Source organism: Monodelphis domestica, chromosome 1 (assembly GCF_027887165.1).
Source record: "Monodelphis domestica isolate mMonDom1 chromosome 1, mMonDom1.pri, whole genome shotgun sequence".
Taxonomy (NCBI): Eukaryota; Metazoa; Chordata; class Mammalia; order Didelphimorphia; family Didelphidae; genus Monodelphis; species Monodelphis domestica.
Genome location: NC_077227.1, coordinates 449292981 through 449315847, shown reverse-complemented (window position 1 = coordinate 449315847; position 22867 = coordinate 449292981). Strand labels below are relative to the sequence as shown.

General features: G+C 36.8%; 1 protein-coding gene across 2 annotated transcripts in view; it reads left to right on the top strand.

Moving 5' to 3' along the window:
- Positions 1-10949, top strand: part of TOX3 (TOX high mobility group box family member 3) — a 120318-nt gene extending 109369 nt beyond the window's left edge. For both annotated transcript variants that reach the window (XM_007474857.3, XM_001371913.5), the window contains exon 7: positions 9081-10949. In XM_007474857.3, the coding sequence (XP_007474919.1) occupies positions 9081-9812 (732 nt within the window). In that variant the 3' untranslated portion in view covers positions 9813-10949. The remainder of the gene's footprint in view (positions 1-9080) is intronic.
- Positions 10950-22867: the final 11918 nt, after the last annotated feature.

The following is a 22867-nucleotide window of genomic DNA, read 5'->3' as shown; positions in this document are numbered from 1 at the left end:
TTGAATAATTTGGAAGTTACACTGATAAACACAAACATGTATGTACAAAAATACATACATATCTATATATATATATATACACATCTACATTTATACCTTTAAGTTCACAAATACACATGTACATATTTTATTTGTGTGTGTATGTGTGTGTGTAGGAATATATACTCAACATCAAAAATATTACTTCAGAAAAGTGATGACTAGGAAAATTTTCTCTTAATGTTGGAAGGAAACAACATATTTGCTAAAGCAATTGGAAGACTGAATTCATGTAAAGATCCTCATTTTGAACTACTATTTCCTGGAATCGTATCATAAAGCAGATCAACACAAAGTGGATTGTAATTTCCCATAGGAGCATTGTTTTTAATTTGGGATTGTGCTCCTGACCAAGAACTTGACATTAAATAAATCATGAATATGACCCACAATATGTCATAAAAGCAAAGATAAAACAATGATAAACTACCATAATAATAGCTCACATTTATGTAACACTTTCTGGTTCACAAAGCACTATTCTCAAAACAACCTTCTGAGTTTGCTAGTGTAAGAATTATTATCCCCATTTTACAGATGAGGTAACTGATGCTCAGAAGTCAATGATTTGGCTATAGTCTTAATGTTAGTAAATATGCCTATGGAGGACTTGACACTAGATTTTCTGACCCAGGTCAAGTGTTTTTATTTGTAAACCCTTACCTTCTGTCTTGGAATCACAACTGTGTATTGGTTCCAAGCAGAAGAGTGGTAAGGGCTAGGCAATTGGGGTCAAGTGACTTGCCCAGGGTCACATAGCTGGGAAATGTCTGAGGCCAAATTTGAACCCAGGACCTCCTGTCTCCACGCCTAACTTTCAATCCACTGAGCTACCCAGCTTCCCCCTCAAGTGGTTTTTCTTCTAAATTGTGCTGCAACTAGTCACTAAAAATAGTAAAATATTGCACAAGGTGCTACAAAATAGTCACAAATATGCTTCTTTTTTCACATGTTTGAGAAGACTCAGTAGACTATAAAGTATATGTATGTATGTATGTTTATCAATCTATCATCTATTTTCTTTGTTCTATACCTGTGATTATCATCTATGTAACTCCCACTATGGAAACTGCACAGCTTCAAATTAGAAACTTTAATGTAATTTATAATCTCAGTCAGTTGTTTAGGGTACTAAGAGGTCAAATGACTTGTCCAAGCACATAGCTAATATGTGGCAGATGGTTCTTGAATTCTGGTCTCATTGAATTCAAGGTCAACCAGCAGTTCTACAATTACTATACACACTCTGCCACTCTATCTCTGTCTCTCTTTCTCTGTCTCTCAATCTCTCTCTGTCTCCTCCTGCTCCCCCTTTTCCTCTTCCTCCCCCTTCTCCTTCTCCACCTCCTTGTTGTTGTTGTTGTTGTTCTTGTTGTTCTTGTTGTTGTTCTTGTTGTTGTTCTTGTTCTTGTTGTTCTTGTTCTTGTTCTTGTTCTTCTTCTTCTTCCAACTATTTTGTACTATTCCTGTGATTTCTTTGATATTGGGAACTATTGCTTTTTAGATTTCCTCTACCAATGTATATTGGCAACTGCTCTGAAACTTACATTCTTATGTAGTTACAGGGAACATTGAAAAGTTAAAAAGTTAATTTCCTTTCCCAGAACCACAAAGCTGATGTGTGTCAGTGATGAAGCTTGAATCCTAGTCCTCCTGATGTCATGGCCATCTCTCAACCTATTATGTTATGGTGTCTCTCTGGCATATATTATACAAAATTATGATTGTGAATCATATATTTGACCTAAAGCTTAAATGCAAATTATGGTATTAAAGATTTAGTTAATAATTTGGGTGCTTTGTTAGAATTTAGAAAGGCTTAGGGGATATGATTTAGCTGGCTTAGATCTCTTAAAAAGATTTCTAATCAAGTTTCATTTAGAGCTTTATTTCTTTTAAATAATTTTCTTTAGCAAAAAAAAAAGATTCAGAATCATTCTATTCACTTTAGAAACTGTCTTGAAGGCTTATAAATATAAAGATATGTATGTATATCAATACAAATTTTTACTGTGTTTATACATCTGAAAAGCATGCTTAAAAGGGCGATTTCAAATGCCCCCCCTTCCCTATTTCTACCTCTTCTATTTAAAGTGAATTTATAGCTGCTCAGGATCAGAACAAATAAAGGCCACATAGCAGTGTGATAAATGTTCTTAAGTTTTAACTTTGTCAAGCACTCTCAGAGCACTTCACACTTCAGTGGAAAGCTATAAAAACATTTACTATGTCAGTATGGAGGACTTTTTAAAAAAGAATTTCAAAACATCTCTAAGCAGAATTGTTAAGACAATCATAGATATTATTCTGACTATGCAAGCCCTTTTGCTTTGCTTTGTGTTCAAACATTAGTCGAAATTATGGAATGAATAATTAAAGGTGAGAATTGAAGAGTGTAGGATAATTAGACAGATAAAAATAATTGGAGGTATTATATACAAAGCACTAAAAGGTAAGATATGCATATAAGGATAGAAAATGAACCTATTAATGTATTAGCCACTGAGCTAAATCACATTAAGAAGGTTTTACAATATTTGAAAGATTGCTAACTTGGACTTGGGTTCAAATCTTGTTTTAGATGATAGTATTATGTTATGGAATAAAAGAAATTATGTTATTCCAGCACCACAGCTTCCTCAAATTATAAAATAAGAGACCTCTTGAGGTCTGGCCATGATCCTATCCTTTTGAAGTAGGAGTCTTCTAACTCCCATTGAGTCAGTTCAACTGATTTTACTTTTCAGTTGAGTTATTCTGGAATTGGTTGAAGTGATATTATATCTCTAATTTGAGTAAATGAACAATGCACACACATATATTTGTGTGTTGTAATTTAATGCAATTGAACTAAAATATATGAAGGATTTGTTATGCAGAAACAACCCATCTCTGACTTAGTGGGTAAATCCTGGGAAGTGGCACAAAACACAGAGAAGTGACTTGCCCAGGGACATACAGCTAGTCAGAGACAGGATTGAACCCAGGTCTGGAGAACTCCACACCTAGGCTGTTAATCTGCTTTTCTACATAGTATCTGAAAGTATATTATATTTTTATTAAAGACAGAATATGTGCCCATTGGGTTTTCAGCCTTCCTCTTCCCCCAGAACCCTGCCCTTATTTTAGGGGACTTAAACATGTATATTGATTTTCCTTCTTGACCTCCCATGTTTTTCAGAGTTGTTAACTCCCATAATTAAAACATAGATTTGATTGTCATAGAGCTGGATGGATATAAAACATACATACAAATAGGCTATGCCATACAGTGAATGCTTTATTCACTATACTAAATTTATATTTATGTTATACCCTGTCTAATATGCTAAACATACTTAATATACTGCCATATTTAACATAATAAAATTTTTATAATAATTGTATAAAACAGACTGCAATAAGAGAGTAAGAGATACAAAGTATTATTCATGTAATCTCTGAAGAAGGAAAAATCGTTCTTGGATTTAGGTCAATTTAATGGTATGCTGTATCTCAGAGGTACTGAGATCAATAATGATCAAATTCAAAGTCTAAGATTACTATTCTGTGCATATACTGATAAAAAATTTTACCAGGAAAACAATATCATATTCAGGAATAAAACAGTTGTAAAATATATGGATCATTTGTAAATGAACATTAAAAATTGGAATACATTTGGACGATTATGAAAATAGCTGCCTCTAGGAACATAGCAATCACAATACTGAGCTTGACCCATTATTGTCCATCCAAATCAGTACTGATGGATTTTTTTAAAGGGCTGAAATGAGCAAGATGAAATTTAATAGAGCTAAATGTTCTATGTTTGAATAAAAAATAAATTGTATGATTTTAAAATGGTGGAGCTCATGAATTGGCATCACTTCAAAGAGGAGAAAAATCTTAGTTGACCACAGGCTCAATATAAGCCAACAATGTGATGTGAGTTGATGAAATATCTAATGGGCTACATTATTTTAAAAGCACAGTGTTTAGATTGAGAGATCTAATGGTGTCTTTGGACTGATGAGACCACACTCATATTGAATCCAAATCTTGGAATCACCACGTTTTTAGAGTGTAGCAAGAGGAGAGTAGGTAACTAGGATGATGAGGTCTGGAAATTATTACAGGAGGAAAATTGAATCATCTGTAATAGTTAGCCTCAAGAAGAGGAAGAGGAAGAGTAAAGAATGATAGCTGCCAAAAACATTTGAAGATTTGTAAGGTGGAGGAGGGAATTTACTTGTTTTTGTAACTCCAAGAAATTATGTATCTACAAGGATTAAATTGTATTTTATGACGAAATATATTTTGACTATAAGCATCTATTAAGCACCTATTATGTATGTGTCAAACATTGTGCTGCGTGCTAGGGATGCAAATATAAAAATGTCTGGCCTCATACTCCTTAGGCTGTATTATTATTGTCAGAGGGAGATAGCATGAATGAGGAAGATTAAATACAAAATATATACAAAATAATCATTTCATAGAAGTTAAAAAAAACCCTAGAAGGAATTAGATTGTGAGATAATGAGTTACTATTCCTTGGAAAATGTTCAAGTAGAGGCTGAATGACCATTTCTCAAGAGTATTGTGGGTTTTTACATAATGTATAGATTTGTACCACATCATCTATTAGCTTCCTTCCAACACTAAGATTTTATGAATTCTAGGTATTGAACATTCATCACCCTACTCAAATTCTAAACCAGTTAACTTACCCGGATTATTCTCTTTTAAAAAATTTGTTTTTCTAAAAAGTATTTTTGGTTATTTTTATCTTGACAAACATCAACAAATATGAGCATTTCTTTGTAAAGAGAAAAACAAAAAAGGCTGCTTATAAACCCTAGTTATATCACATATAGTTTGCATTTATCTTAAAAAATTATAGAATAAATTCCACATGTCAGTTAAATATAATTCCCTGCTTATCTGTATCTCCTTCTTACTCTTTCCCCATTTTCTTCTGGGGCAGTTAGTTGACATAGTGGATAGAATGCCAGGCTTTAGAGTCAGCTATACTAGGTTCAAATCCAATCTCAGACACCTACTTACCTCTATGACCTTGAGCAAGTCACTTCACCTCTGGTTTCCTTGGTTTCCTCACCTATGAAATAAGAATAATAATAGCATCTACCTCTCTGGGGTGTTGAGATCTAATGATATAATTTTTCTTAAATTCTTGGCACATAGTAAGCCTATATAAATGCTAGCTGTTATTATTAACTTTTCAAATTGGTATAATGACTTTTTTCTTTCTTCCACTCTTTCTTTCTTTCTTCCACTCTTTCTTTCTTCCACTCTTTCTTTCTTCCACTCTTTCTTTCTTCCACTCTTTCTTTCTTCCACTCTTTCTTTCTTTCTTTCTTTCTTTCTTTCTTTCTTTCTTTCTTTCTTTCTTTCTTTCTTTCTTTCATTTTTTCATTCTTTCATGCTTTCTAGCACTATTGTTAATTTCATCAGTCTCTCTTACACTGATTTCAAACAAACAAATCTTGTAACGATTTTGAGAATAGTCAAACAGTATACTGTTCAGACTAAGACAGTCATTTTAGGACATGACATGCATGTTGTTATTCCCCCTCCACCATCTCCTGACTTCCAAGTTCATCTCTATCTTCAGCTCCCCTGCCCTACACCCTCACTGCACCTCAGCCATTTACAAGGATGCCCTGGCCACACTTGTTCTCAGTCTCACCCACAAATTCTGTTTTCATAATCAAGAATTCTGAAATTCTCCTCTCTTAATATAATCTATCATTCCATCACTCTTTCTGACTCATTCCTCTTTAATCTATGTTTTGTCCTTTGCCCTCAAGTTCTTGAAGGGTTTCCTTACCATTTGGAAAACCTCCTCTTCTAAAAATAAGCCCATTAAAGATGTCTTAAAACTCTTACATGTAAAATCTGTATCAGATTGCTTGCTCTTTCAGGGAAAAAGAAGGGAAGGAAGAGAAAAAGAGTGACAATTTGGCTTAAACTTAGAAGGAAAAAAAAGATTAAAAGTAGTTTTTTTCATGTAGTTGAAGAAAAAGTAAAATATTATTTAAAAAATAAATCCATTTAGTGATAGCAGATCTCCTCCAAGCCATAGGCAACAAGGGTGCCTCTGTCTGTTTTTTATAGTATTCTTCAACTCCCAGGAATAGGTGTCATCAACACATTTCAGACATTTCTCAGCCCTTGTATCTCTCATCGACTCATTTAGGCCTATCCCTCTCAACACTGACCTTGTAGTTGACCGATTCAGCTTTATACTCTTCTCCACTCCCTTGCCCCTTTGCCCTATTCACTTTATTTCATTCATTTTTAAATTTCCACCCTGGTTTATCCCCACAACCTGCTTCTTCTTTTCCTGTTCACCTGCAATAATATAGTGATGATGGAGAAATTATGGCAAATGTACCAGTGGAGTTCATTTGCTACAAATTTCTGTTTTCTAATCTCAAAGGAATACTCATTAAAGCAAAACAATCCTTTTACTCTTCTCTAGATAATTATCACATTCTCCATGACTTTTGTTCTAAGCGTTCTCTCCTTAGCCCTCTCCCCACCCCCCACCCCATTACACTTTCTTACACTGAGGGCACAGATATAGATATAGATAGATACTTTATTGACAATCAAAAGGGTATTTGCCAGTGGGGTTCAATTTTCTTTTATCCTACATCTCAGACCCTTATTTCATCTTTTTCTCCCCTCCCTGAAGGCATTTTGTATTCTTGATCCCATCATTTCCCATATTCTCTGAGATTGTCCCACAGTCATCTCATTTGTCTCAAATCTCCACTCTCTCCCAATCTATTGTCTAAAAAACAAACAAACAAGCAAAAACTTGACAGGGTTTCTCCCATCCTTAGAACTCTCTCAGGGGGTAGCTGGGTAGCTCAGTGGATTGACAACCAGAACCAGGCCTAGAGAGGGGATGTCCTAGGTTCAAATCTGGCCTCAGCCACTTCCTAGCTGTGTGACCCTGGGCAAGTCACTTGATCCCCATTGCCTAGCCCTTACCACTCTTCTGCCTTGGAGCCAATACACAGTATACACAGTATTGACTCGAAGACAAAAGATAAGGGTTTAAAAAAAAAAAAAAGAACTTTCTCACTTGACCCCATATGTCAAACTCTAAGGAAAAACAACTGTCAATATTCCATGTCTTCTCTCAACATCTCAACCCCTTGTAGTCTTTTTACCTTTTCTCTCAACTGAAACTTTTCTCTCCAGTGTTACCAATGATCTCATATATATATATATATATATATATATATATATACATATATATGTATATATATATATATATATATGTGTGTGTGTGTGTGTGTGTGTGTGTGTGTGTGTGTATAATATATATACTAAGTCCTTCATACACTGCATTTTCAAGACTGCTTCCTTGATTTTCCTCCTGCCTTCTGGTTACTCTTTCTTGGTCTCCTTTACTGAATTATAATTTATGTCCCACTCCTTAATGATGTATATATCCCCAAGGTTCTATCCTAGACTTCTTTTCTTTAAGCTCTCTCTTGGTGATTGCATTAACTCCCATGAGTTCAATCATTACTATATACAGCCCAACCTCTCTCTCAAGCAAGAGTTCCACCTCAACAACTCCCTATTTAATATTTGCCATCAGTTGCCCTTTAGGCATTTCAAACTCATCCTGTCTAAAAACAGAAGTCATTATCTTTCCCCTGCAACTATCCTGCCTTATTTATGATAAGGGCACCACCATCAATCCAGTTACTAGATCATTCTTGGTTCTTCAGTCTCTTTCACTCCACATATCTGATCATTTTTTACCTCCATATTTATTTAACTTATTTCCTTCTCTGCACTATAGTTACCGCTGTAGTTCAGACCCTTGCCACTTATTGCTGGCACTATTTTTCTTTCTTATTTTTTTTCTTATTAGATTTCTTATTAGAATTCCTTGTCTCAAGCCTTTCTCTACTCCATTACATGTTCTACCTAACTTACAAAGTGATATTCCTAATGCACTGTCTTGTCCATGTTACTGCCTTTTACCAAAACAGTCTAGAGGCTCCCTGTTATATTTAGGGTCTAATCAGACCCTGCTTGAGTTTTTAAAGGCCTTTTAAATTTGCCTCCAGCCTACTTTTCCAAATTATTATGTACTCTAGAGTCTAGTTGATCAACCTCCTGTTACTACTCAGAGCATTGTCTTCCACCTCTGCACCTTTGCAAAGGCTGTGTCCTGTGACTGCAGTACACTGTCTGCTCCTGTCTACATCTTAGAATCTCTAATTTCCAAAGTTTAGTTCAGATGCCATCTCTTACCTGAGGCCTTTCTTGATTACATCGCAACTGCTAATGGCTTCAATTATCTTGTGTTTATGTATGTTTTGCATCTGTATATACAAGTACATGTTTTCTCCTCTGCGATAGAATATAAGTTCCTTGAAGGCAAGACAGTTAAATTCCTCTCTTTGTACTCCCAAGGATGAGCATGGTATCTGGCATGTAGCAGATTGATTCAGAATTGAACAGCAATGTTAAACTATTTATTTCCTTAAGCATGAATTATGTGTGGGTTGAGAATAAAAGAACATTAAAACAAAACAACTAAAATCCAGTATTTTACTCTGTAAAAGATGGCATTGTTGTTGGACAGTCATGTGGTATCAGCACAAAATGAATAGTCAGAAATGCCCTATTTTTGACCCCCTGAATCTGGAATAAGTTACTCAATTCTTTCTGGATGCTTAGTTTTCCTGTCTATCTAAATAGATTAGCCAGCACAAACTTTTGTGTTTTGATAAAAGGAAAAACTCTAAAAGTTTTAAGGCCTTTTAACTTGTAACATCTAAGAAATCCAAGTTTGCCTTTATTAACAGCATATTAAATATCCTAGTGACCAGTTTCAATGCTGTTTGGTGGTACGTGTTATGTGCATAATCATATTAATAATAATTATTATTAATATTAATATTTTGAGTGAATAGTTGGTTAATGTGTGTAGGTGTCAAGAATGTGATACTTTTACATTTGTATTTGTTTTTTAAAATTCTGAAACTTTTTAAAACATGTAGGCTGCTGCAGAATCGGCAGAAGCACAGACGATTCGTTCTGTACAGCAGACTCTGGCATCTACTAATTTATCATCCTCCCTTCTCCTGAACGCTCCTCTTTCCCAACATGCACCAGTGTCAGCCTCTCCTCAGACTCTTCAACAGTCACTTCCCAGGGCAATCGCTCCTAACCCCCTCACCATGAGACTGCCAATGAATCAGATTGTAGCTTCTGTTACCATCGCAGCCAACATGCCAACAAACATTTCAGCACCATTAATCAGCTCGATGGGAACAACCATGGTTGCCACACCATCTTCAACTCAAGTGAGCCCCTCAGTGCAAACCCAGCAGCATCAGATACAGTTGCAGCAGCAGCAGCTGCAACAGATGCAACAGCAACAATTGCATCAGCATCAAATGCATCAGCAAATCCAACAGCAAATGCAGCAGCAGCATTTTCAGCACCACATGCAACAACATTTGCAACAGCAGCAACACATCCAGCAAATCAGTCAGCAACAAATGCAGCAGCAGCTGCAGCATATTCAGTTGCAACAAATGCAGCAGCAGCAAATGCAACACATGCAGCACCAGTCTCAGCCTTCTCCTCGGCAGCACTCCCCAGTAGCTTCCCAGATAACTTCTCCCATTCCTGCCATTGGAAGCCCCCAGCCAGCACCTCAGCAGCACCAGTCACAAATACAGGCCCAAACACAGACTCAAGTATTATCACAGGTCAGTATTTTCTGAAGATAAATATTGCAAAATTGATTTGCATTTATTTGGGAGGATGAGATGTAAGGGTAAACCATATTTGGCTGAAACTATAAATTGTTGATGGTGGTTATGCAGGTATGCATAACAGATCAATGGTCCTCTGAAGTGTCTATCAGATAGGCAATAAAGAACTACAGTGTAGCTGTGTATCATCTTTTAGCTGACTCTAAATCCCTTGGTTTTTAAAGAAAAGAAAAGCTGTGCTCTTTCATGTGATGCCTTTTTAATTTATTCAAGCTTTACCTACAATATGTGAATCCAATGGTCTAATAAATATGGGACATTATGATGACTGTAGACTGGCCTTTCAGAGTTATATTATATAGTCCTTATTTCTCGAAGAATGAATGAATGAATGCACTTCAAGGCAGTTTGAACTCATGAAGCCCTTAAAAGCACAGTTGTAACTACCTGTAAAATGAAGATTCAATTTCATACAAACATTTGTATGACATGAGTAGTTGATGGCATTTTTTGTCATGGAAAAATAATGTAAATCACAGACTTTTGCCAAAGCTATTATTTTTGTTCTTAAAATTCTTCAGAAAAGCAAATGTGAGTGATTAAATGTTCACTTTTATCCATGATTTCCTCAAATCAAACCGCAGCATATGTTGTAACAAAATATATATTACCACTGTTATCCAATTATGTCCATTCTAATTAGAAAACAAATGTGAATATAATATTCCGTGTTTTGAGTGACAAGTTTCAAAAATAAAAATAAAAACACTGTATTTTTAAAAGGGAAATGCACTTAAACGAAAACAGTTATTACAAAAGTTAAGATTTTAAAAATGCAAGAGTTTTTTTTATTATGCTGTAATACCATTAGAATATTTAAAAGAAGTTCTACATCTGAATAATCAATGTAAATAATTTCTTTAAATGTTGTAAGTTTTCCTATCATGTGCTGTAAAATTTTCTTAAAGGAGGCTTTAATGTAAACACTGGTAACACAAACCATTCGTTGCTATGTTGCTTATTGTGTGTTTATGCTATTTTATACTTTTTTATGAGTTGATAGCAGCAATTAAGTTGTTTGTATTTTGCTTAACTAAAAAAATGCTTTTATCTTGCTATAGAATAAACACATTTCAGTAAAAAAAATGTGAGGATTGTGTTTTGATGAAAGAATCTATTTACTTTTCTAATGAAAACTATAGATCTCACATTTCATTTGGGGTCTTTAAAATACAGCCTATACAAAGGTATCACACTAAGTTTCATTGGAACCCAAATAAACTTTTTTCCAAGTTAAGGAGGAAATGTTAAAAATAGCTTAGTATTTGAATTTCCTAGCCCAGAACTTGCATTTCTTTTAATTTTTTAAAAAGGTGTAAGAGATCATAAAAAATAAAAATAAAAAGAGACAAGTCATATCTAGGTTATGGGATTGATACCTGCTGGCATTCCTGGTATTCCTGGCTTTAATGTGGTTGGTGAATGCTTATTCTGGAATATAAATACTTTTTTTTTTCTGAACCTCCCATCATAGTTCCCCCCCACACACACACACACACTTTCCCTTCCCCTCTGGAGAAGCTCTGCTTTGAGAGCAGTATGGCCACTATCCCCAGTTGTCTTGCATGATTAATTACAGCATCTGTCCTGTCAGAAGCTATAATGAAGAGGTCTTGATAAAAATTGCAAATTACCACTGGCAACAGTCTTAAACTGCTTATGATAAAATGAAAATTAAAAACAGCAAGTGTCAAACCTGACCAGCACCCTAATCTGCAAAGAATGAGTGTGAGAGGTGGCGATGTGTTCATAGCTGCTATGTGTAAAGAAAGACATACACAAATAATGGAGTATGGATTTCTGAAAGTTGCTGTTGTGGCTCAAAGAATATTTACTGTATGTTATGGGTTATTAATAATGAATTCAGCTTTCAATATTTCATAATCCTCTGGTACTCCGATATTATGTACAAATATTGAACAGCAAGAGATTCTAATTATAAATTTATAGATTTCTTGCAGTAGAAAAATGTATGTCTAAATTGAAGCTTTTCATAAGATGTATTAGTTGACAGGTATCAGTGTTGAAGCAGTCTAAGGATGATAGCTAATAACATCTATAGGGGAGTGATTATTTCACAAAAGAGAGATCTTCTCTCAACAGAACTCTCCCAGGCAGAGAAATGATTGTAAAAATTTTCTGTGGATGGAAACCAACATCACATGACAATAAGAAACATTTTATATTCTGTTTTGAAACCTTTAGACAAATGTCTTCAAAATTAATTGCTAAACTACATGTGACAGTAATTGTGTATTGTTCTGTAATTGTCATTTTGAAAGCCCATGAAGTATCGCTTGGAAAAATTGTCACTAGTGATAAGAGTTAATTGCAAGTGAAGTCTGTTTTCAACAGTTTGCAGTTATAAGCAGGTGTTATTACATCCATTAAATGATTTTATAAATCTTGGGTTTTATCACATTTGATTAAGTGCTGCTAAACTACTGATAGCCAATTCCAAGAAAAATAGTTTAATTACTCCAGCACACATACACACACACACATACACACACACACACACACACACACACGCATTAATCACAAGACAGAACTGTACATTTAAAATGTCAAAGACTTGAATCATGAAAAAATAATCCCCAACCTTGTTACCAAAGTATATTTCACAAGATTCTCCAAAGCATATTGTGAAACAGCTTGTATTTCAATTTACACGTGTGACTGTTCGTATTCCTATGACTTAAGTAACTTGGTGCACTTTTTGTTACAGGTTAGAAATAACCAGAAATAAATCATGATGATGAAAAATGGACACGAGAAAGACATAGTGTCTGATTAGTGTGACATTGAAATTCTGTACCTCTTAAGTGGTTCTTTCTCTTGTGACATTAATAAGTCCTCCCTCCCCTCCCTCCCTGCCCCACTCTCCATGGAAGATATTTTATTACTCTGGCTAACTGTGTTCTACTCTTGCATTAACCTATGCTGCCATATGATGAGAGAACATAAGGAGTTTTCATTTTTAGCTGACATGGGGTCATTAGTTCCTAAGTGAAAGAACAAAAGCTTAAATGCCTTTATGTAGTATAATTTCAACGATATATTACCACCTAACCATTGAAGTTTGATGGTTTTCTAGACAGATGGATTCAGAGCTCAGGTTTAACTAGGAGTCTTGGGCTCCCTCATTCAGTGGGCTTTCGACGTCTGAATGGCTTCTTTTCCATTTCTCACTTCATGGACTATTTTTCAGCACTGGACTTCATTCTAACCTTTCCCTCCCCCCTCCCCCCTTTGTTTGGCTTTTGTTTTGCAACAGCTGTTATTATCGTTTTTGGTCAGCTGTGATTGCTGGAGGCAAAATAGGACCAGATGGTGTTTTGCTATGCATGAATGGAGAGTTAGAAGAGTTTGGATTGAATAGGCCAAGTTTGAATGGTGTCTATGCACCACCTGCCCGCGTTAGCAGCAGTATACACATCATAGTAGCATGATCTGTCTCAGACCTACTAGAATTGGATGGGAAAGGAGAAGGATGGGTTGGATTTTCTCCATATTTATTGATCTTCCATGCACTAACAGCATAATGAGGTGTACAGTCAATTTGAGTTAATTGGATATGACACAGCATGTACATGTAATCCATCACTCTAGTCTCCGGGTACACTTTATGGGTTTTGCTGCCACAGAAACACACACACTCAGTAATAGCAAACATTAATGGGCTAAGTAGGCAGAAGTTAAATAGTATAATTGTCTAGATGGTAGGTAGCCTTAGAAATATGGGGTGGAAGTTCCTGAGGAGAATATACTCTAAAATATTGTTTACACCAACACTGCCATTAAATGAAAGCTAGCTGCCTCTATTCTATCCCTTCCAACGTGGATAAAATACTACGGTATCTGTTTAGGCAGTAAAGAGCCCTAGAATCTGATCATCTGTTTTGGAGTTCCAGTTTTTCCACTTAATAAATAGGAGCAACCTGATGGTTCAGTGGACAGAGAGCCAAGCCAGGACATGGGGGATTCTGGGTTCAAATGTAACCTCAGATGCTTCTTAGCTGTGTGGTCATGGCCAAGTCACTTGACCACAGTTGCCTAGTCCTTACCACTCTTTTGCCTTGGAATCAATACTTTAGTCTCAGTTTTAAGACAGAAAGTAAGAGTTTTTAATAAAAATGATAATGATGATAATTAGATGACCTTGGGCAAGTCATTTTATTTCCTTGAGCCTCAATTTTCTCAGCCACAAAATGGGGATAATATTTATACTGCCTACTTCACAGAACTTTTGTGAGAAAAACACTCTGTAAGCCTTAAATGTGAGCACCACATTTTATTCATTAGTAGTAGTAGTATCATCAAACATTTTTAATTGAGGCTATACTGCCATCAATAATATACCCAATATATATCAAGTGATAACACATGTCTAACCCAGTGGAATTGCTTGTCAGCTCTGGGAGGAGGGAGGAAAAAGAGGAGGTATGGAAAATGAATCATGTAACCATGGAAAATATTTACAAATTTAAAATTTTTCAAAAATTATACCCAATATGGTGTGTCCCAAATACCTTAGGGCAGCTTGAAGGGTAGTAAAGCTTAATGTATGTTTTATTTTATATGATTTAAAATCTTTCTTAGAGGGGACAGATGGTAGCTCAGTGAATTGAAAGCCTGGCCTAGAGATTGGAGGTCCTAGGATCAAATCTGGCCTCAGACACTTCCTAGCTGTGTGACCCTGCGCAAGTCACTTAACCCCCATTGCCTTGCCCTTACCACTCTTCTGCCTTGAAGATGGAAGGTAAGGGTTTTTAAAAAATAAATAAATAAAAATAAAATCTTTCTTAGATATTTCAGACCATACACACATACACTCAATAATAATAATAGCTGACATTTATTTAGTACTTTAAGATTTTCAAACTGCATTACATATATTTTCTCATTTAATCCTCACTCATGAGTAATGGTCCTTTGAAGAAGGTATTAAAGCACATTATCACCCTCATTTTGCAGAGAAGAAAACTGAGGGCCAGAGAACCCAAGTGACTTGCCCATAGTCACTTGTTTGTTTCTAATCATCAAAAGTGAAAGTTGAACCTAGATCTGTCCTGGTTCCATATCCTGAGCTCTTCCTACCATGCCATACTAAAGAATACAAATAATGTGGGAAATCATCCATTTGGTGTACCTTTTGTTTGTGTCTTTCCTTAATTTCCCCCTGTGCAATGGTTCTGCCCAGTATGCCTTGAGCCTTCCTCTATATCTTTGTGGCCATCTTCCTGATGCCATTAGCTACCATGATGACAACTGCACCTGAGATTAGATTACTTGGCTTTCCCTCTTTCATCTCCAGAACTTCCACCCTGAGGTCCTCCTGTCCTGGCAATGGATAGACTCACCTGGTCTCTTTCAGGCATGTCCTGGCTATATTTCACTTCACTTTCTTCTCCTGAGTAGGTTTTGTGTGTACCCTATGTTAAGTGATATGTACCCCCTGTCCTTCTCTCCCATAACCCACCTCTCCCCAGTTCTAGAACCATGGACTCCACTATTGTTCCTAAAAGGATGTATGTCAGACAATCCCCTCTGGAAGTAAGCCCCCCCCCACTGTCTCTGACTTTCAGGATCCAAGTGGTACCCCCCAACCCCATTTACAATTCCAATCCATGGTTGCTTTTCTCTATTAAAATGTACAGAGCAACTTGAGGGCAGGGACTAACTATGCTTTTATATTTTTATCCTCAGCACTTGAAACAGCCCTTGCTTCATAGAAAGTGCTTCATATTTCATTTATTCTTGACTTTACCCAGCTACCATTGAAGCATGTGTGCCATCCATCAATTATCCTTCATTCTTACCACATTAATACTCCATCCTCTTTCTAAATGTACATTGCCCTGGTGATTTCCACTGTACAACTATTTATAGGGGGAAAATTATATAATAATAATTATTATTATTATTTACCAATTACAGGTATTAACACATTTCCACGAAGTTTTATGAAGTTATATGATCCAAATTGTCTCCTTCCCTCCTTCTCTCCCCTCTCCTGGAGTTGGCAAGCAATTAAGTCTAGTTTATACATGTATTATCACACAAGACATATTTCCATATTGTTCATTAAAAATTGGACATTTGGATAAGCATCATTTGCAAAATCCAGGCATATCTTTTTGTTGTTATTCCCTTATTGTATATAATTGGGGGGGATGATTTTTTTAAAATCTTTACCTTCTGTCTTAGAATCAATACTGTGTATTGGTTCTAAGGCAGAAGAACAATAAAGGCGAGGCAAAGGTAGTTAAATGACTTTTCCAGGGTCACATAGCTAGCAAGTTATCTAAGTCACATTTGAACCCAGGACCTCCCATCTCTGGGCCCAACTCTCAATCTACTGAGCTACCCAGCTGCCCCATATTATATATAATTTTCTAAACAACATACTTTTTCATCCCCTCCCTTAGTAAAATATTGAAACTATATTTGAGCAACAGTTTCAAAAAAGGTTTATCCTTGAGTTCTGAGGTTCACTACAGTGTTTAAGTTCATATAAGTCATACAAGCACATTTCTCTACCAAAATGGAAAAAATGAAACTAAGAAACTAAGAACAATGGAGTTAGTGTGTTTTTTTCCCCCTCCACTTTTCACTACCTTTAAGAGGTAAGTATAATTGCCTAGCAGAAACAACAAAAACAAAAAGGAAAGAAAGAAGGAAGATTCAAGGAAAGAGGGGAGGAGGAAAGGAGAAAGGACACTTGAAAATATTTCTCAACATTTTCAATATTTAAGTATATAATACTTATATCTCTCATACTCTCATTTCTGTGCTCTGCTTTCAGTTGCTCAAATTCCCAAGAAAAGACAAATAGACCTCACTCTTGATGTGTTTTTAGGGATGGAAGGCATAGATGATCCTCACATTAGTAAAAAGTGTGAAATTATTTCATGTATTTTAGCTGGAAAAAGAAAGTAATTTTCATCACCAGTATAAGTCTATTAGTTGAACTCGTGATTAAATGCTATATAACAGACCACTTTGACTCCCTCTCCTTGAAGGCCAGGTAAGTTACAATTCAATCCTCTTCCCAGAGTTCTCCAGTACCCTTAAGGGGATTTGGGTGATGGGGAGAGGAGTTTAGGCTCTCTACAAATAACTCTAGCTGAGCCCCTCTTATCCACCACCTATGATGTTTCTCAAGAGTAAAAGGGTAGGTGCCTCAGTTCACTTAACCACTGAGAGCGGTATTGACTTTTACACAGAAATATTTAATTCAAAAAGTATAATCACTAATATACAAATAAACTCAACATGGCAGGGAGGGGGCATATTCCCCTTCCTCTCTTACACCACCTCAGTTTCTGAGAAGAGAATTCTATTCATTGTTTAGCTCAGTTCCCAGAGAACACAGTCCCAGTTCTAAGTCTTAAACCCCAGTGGGGCTCACATTCCCTTGGCTTCTTAGTACTTCCATTCCAGGCTGCTGGCTCGCTGCTCCAGCCTACCTACTATCCTGGTTCCAAGGGCATCATTGCTGGAACACACAGTTCCTTGGGATTCACCAACAGCACCTGAAACTGAGGAGAAGCAACAACACAGGAGAGAAACCAACACTCCTGGTCCCATTTCTCATAGTCTGGATAAAAGAGGGAGAGTGGGAGAAGGAAAGTCCTCTCACAGGTCCTGTCCATAGCATCTATGGACGAAACTCAACTCAACTAGAGTCTTCACTTTCCAGAGGAAGCAGATAAGAGTGATCTAAAAGAGGGCAGCAGAAAGGAAAGAGAACAGCTTATTCTCCTTAATTTTAAAGATACAAAGAGTCAATCAGGAGGCTACTTGTCCTTAATCATGGTTTAGGGGGCTGAATGGGTTCTGTGTTAGCCAAGCATATTTAAAAGGTCCTTCAAGGGCAGAGAAGCTCAGTTTACAAATTAAAACAATAATAATAGTAACAATCATTTCATATTTATATATATATGTATATTTATAAATTTATAATAATAAGCAACCTCAGGCTATTAATACTAGGTATGTTGACCCCAAGTTGAATCTATTTGAGAAGCTTTATAAAGAGAAAGTGAAAGCATATATTTCTACTTCTTAAAAAGTAATATTTGTATTGGACTTAGAGAATATTTCATAGGAATACCTTACATTTATGTAGTGTTTTGCAATTTTCAGAACTGTTTTTTTCTTCCCACAGTCTCCACAAAAACAATGGCAAAACAGGGAATGTATTCCCATTTTATAGTGGAAGAAACATATCAAGCAAAGTCATATGACTTCTTGGCCTTAGGTCAGGACTAGAATCACATTCTTTTTATTTCTAGTTCAGTGCTTTTTTCATTGTATGGAATTGTCCCTCCTTGAAAGGGGGCACATAGTATTTTGATACCCTCCTTAGCCTTATTCTTTGTCATGTCAAAGAGATTTTATTGTAGTCCTTTAATAATTGAAGCAAATGAATAACATTGTAAATAACCACTTACCAAGACTAAGAAGTAGCTCAACTTCAGCAAGTAGAAAATGACACCATTTCTAATGTCTGGTGTAGTTCATAAGTGGAGAGCAAAATGGCAAAGCATTTGGTAAACTAATCATTTGAGGTCTTTATGTGACTTCAAGTAAGTAACTCAAAAGGCCATCCCCACTAGCTTGAAAACAAAGTGATCATCACTGGGTAAGTTGCTATTAAAGTCTAGTTCTTGTATTTATTATCATATTCTCTACTTGCTTTTTCAGCCATTTTCTGCTTCAGACATCTTAAGTAGCCAGAAAAGATTTATTTGATTGCATACCTAAGATATACAATGGAGAATAGACTTGTTGAGTGTCAGTATGTTCCCATGAGCAAGAATAAGGCTGTTTTCTAATCCTTCCTTGATGGCTAATTTGCTAATTTCCTACAATATCGTGGGCCAGTGGCCCTGTACCCTTTTTTTCCCCCCTTCCCCTCACTGATCATTCTTAATCCTGCTATCCCTTTAATTGAGTTTGAGTAATTAGTCCCAAGAGACTATAGTATCTGAGGAAATTAGAGCTATTCTGATCTTTTATGTACTTTTAACATTCCAAATAAATGAAGATGCATATCTTTAGATATTTGGACAATTCCTGATGAACTGGTAGGACTAGCGGGAAAAAAATTGGTCATTTCTAATTTTTATCAATGTTGATTCACAATTGTGATAGTCTATTTCTTTGAAGAGAGCAATGATATAATAGAAAAAACATTTTCTTGGGATTCCAAGTCTGCAACTTGATCTTGTCAAATCTCTTCTTTTTGTACCTCAGTTTTCTCATCTCCCAAATTGGTGGTGGGAGTGGGGAAGAGATTAGATGAGATAATTTCTACAGTCCCTTCCAGCTTTAGCATTTTATTATTCTGTGGGACAATTTTTGGCAGCTACAGTTTTTTTTTTAAACAAAGAGACATAATTCCATCAGAAAATTTAATATCCTGTTGCATGAAGAAAATGAAAACTGCTCGGACTGTGTTTTTCCGAGATAGAGAGTTTGCATGAAAATGGTATGTTTTCACACATCTTGGAGCATTGAAATCTTGATTGGCAAGGGAACCATGCAGTGCCTCAGGGAAATTATTCATGATTTAAATTTGTTAAAGAAAATGACAGTGTTATTTTGTTCTGCTTAATCGATAGAGAGGTGAGGTGCCATGGCTCAATTACCCTGCCACATACTGCCAACCAATCAAATCAGAAGCCCTTTTTTAAAACATTAGCACAAATTGGCTTTCTTTGATTACAGTGAATTCCTGGGAATATTTTCTCCTGTTTATTCATGGGTCATAGCTGAAGTTTGTTTATTGCTATAGAGCAGCCTACTTGTCTGCTATAGACAAAGTAAGTGCTTTGTTTAATTCTTTTCCTGAGGTCAAACTCTCTTGAGGGGAACAGCAGAGGGCTGTGTAGTTATCAGAAGAGGTTTTTAGTTCTTGACCCACAAATGTGTTCAGAGACCAAAGTCGTCTTTTTCTTTTTTTTTTCCCCTGGTCTCTTTCTTCCTGTCTTTCTTCCTTTCTTTCACTTGCTTTTCATTGTCATTGTTTGTACTTTATACTTAGCAAGGGGCCTCGGCAGAGGGAAAGTCTACACTTTGGTATTCTGGAGGAGCAGTCTGGTACTCTCTAACACCTCAATAGCTATTCACTAAGAGAAACTTGGGAAGCACTACTCTGTCAACCTCCAGCGCTTAATCATCTCTGCACATACTGGGGATGTGGAGCAGAATGCCACAGGACGAATTAAGCACGTTTAATAGCAAACAAAAGCTCTGTTAGGGTTTGGGGACTCGGAGGCTAAGATTCCTTCAATAAGCAAGAGCCGAACAAGTTACTAAGCTCAAATTCAATGGAGCAGGGCCATAGCTCTTGAAGGGGCAAGTCGTTTAATTGATGTGGGTTTGTGGGGAGACACCACTAATAGCCACGGAACTGCACGGCCCTTAAGACCTAATAAGCTATGTTTTGTAAGTCTGTATTCTTACAGTAACCAAGGGTTTTATGTTTGATACAGATGGTGTTTATATAGAGTATACGAGCTCCGTGTGAGAAATAGTCATAAAACAGACTGAGGTTTGGTATAATTATTCGCAATTACTATTGTATAATTGGATGCTACAACTATTATATAAAAAATATTGTAGAAGTAGACCATGTTCATACTTCAACAATAGTTATTAACAATAAGCGACATATGTTCTAAAATTTGCAACATATTCTATAGTGTTTCCAAACTAACAAGATTTGGCTAATTTGCAAATATGGAAGGAAGAGTGCTTTCAAATCTTCCTTGCTTAGGGAGGAGAATCCCTGGCCCTCGCTTCCCTCAGTCAGCCCAAAGTCTAGGCCCCGGGTATCATTGCATGAGCCAGCTCCCTAAAGCCACCCAATTAACAGATGGATTGGGATAACAAATACCTTCGCAGAAAAAGCAGGGCAGCTCCGTGGAAAGGCACAGATTTCTCAAGCCTTCTATCAGCCTGCAAATGAAAACATAGTTGGGCGAAATGGTAGCAATTTAGCCCAATAGCACACTGCTATATAATGCTGCTGGACTGAATTAGGAATTCTTAGACACCCAGTCATTATATGGATACCTGAACTTCTCTGTGCTCTAACAGAACAAAAAGAGCCCAAATACCTGTGGCCCACAAGCTACAAAACAACCCCGCCTCCCCCCAAATCATGAAAGTTTAACGCAAGTTCATTTCCTCCTAATTGCATTTGCAAAACTGTCATGTTCCTGTAGGAATGACAGCTTTTCTTCTTGCAGGATAATACAGACACCTTCGTCAGCATAGACCCCTCTCCCCCTCTAGTGAGCATCTCCCCATTTCTTACACATATGCTCTGGCCGAAAAATACTAAAGCCCCCCCCCCCCATTCATCAGTCTTTGAACCTTTCCCAATGGTGGCAGCCCTGGCAGAAGCCTCATTCTTGCGTATTAAGGAGAGCAATATCCATAGTGAGACTGAGAATCTCTGCCACGTATCCAGGTGCTCTCTAACACACATTGTGCTTGCCCCAAAGCAGGAGGAAGGCTTAACACCAGGGACATTATTTCATGTCTGTGGCCTTTATTTTCTGGGCACCTATCTGACTTCCATTATTCCTAATGGCAGATACGCAGGTGCAGTGTAGGGAAACACTGCGCGTACTGGCCCATCAGTCTGAATTTCCTGTTACTGTAATGAGAGTACCCTTGGATGTTTATCTGCCAGGTAACAACATCAGTGACATTGTGTGCCTTAGCAGTCGGTGAGAAGGAGAATGAGCTCCCAGAGTGTGAAAGGCCCATATATAATGTTCTGGGGTTTAAATTGGAGCTTCTTTTATACCTTGTTTCCAAAGAAAAAAGCTTCCAAATTTCCTATCTGACCCTTGAGATGGAAGGCAGTAAGGTATTGCTTTGATACTCTTTCTTACCTTAGAGAGGGCCTGAATGCTTGGCAGCCACTGCTGGCTTCATCCTTCTATGAATTCTCCACTCTCCTGCTGTCTCCTAGAAGGCAACCTGACATCATACGTGCTAACATGCTCATCGACATAATGAGGACAAGACTACCTGCTTCTCAGCCCTACGTTCTAGTTCCCAGGGAAAGATGAACTGGAATATTGATTGAGTCATGAGCCATCAGGTAATGACATTGTACTGTCAGACTCCAGCCTAGCTTTTCTTGTGTCTAAACGTAGAACTTCCAAATAAGTCCAAGCTGGACCAGGATGCCTCATGGTAAAGTGAAAAGAACCCTGGAGGATCTAAGTTTAAATCCTGTTCCTATTTTCTGACTACGTGTGTGGTCTTGGGTAAGTCACTCTCTAGAATTCATTTTCCTCATTTGTAAAACAAGGTGGTTGGGTCAAACTAGATGATTTCTAAGGTCCTTTCCTACTCTAAAGCTATGATCCTATGATTGCCATTACTGAGTTCTTCTAAATTTATTTGCACATACTCTTTTTTTTCTTTGCCTTTTTTCTCTCATAAAAAACATGAAAATTATTATTCTGGTTTATACCCATGGAGCAACCAGCTCAGGTTTCTGTCCCTAAATAGGGGCACCAAGAAATCGTTTCATAGAAGATCTTTTGATTTTCAAGTTCAACCCTGCCATGTTCCATCAGTTCTCCTATAATATAAGGCAGAATTTTACCATCAGTGAGACATGGAGGTGTGCTTTTGAGGAGTGCTATAGTGTGATTATGTCAGGTGTTGGATAGGTATGAATAGGGTCTAAAGAGAGAAAACAGAGAAAAGCCTGATAAAATATGAGGAGAGAACTGTGTCCTTTTGAATGTCTAAGATGGGTTACCACCAGGTGATTGGCAGCCTCAAGAAAAGTCTCAATGGTTCCTGTACAAGTTTTCCCAGTAGTCACCGAACAGGAGGAACATTACTATTGTAGTTCTTTCCTTGCTTCTTCCTCCCCTACAATGGATATACTTTTGGGAAAATTCTGAAGTCCAAAAAATTCCCATCGTCAGTAGCTCTCAGGTCTTTTTATAGCTCTATCA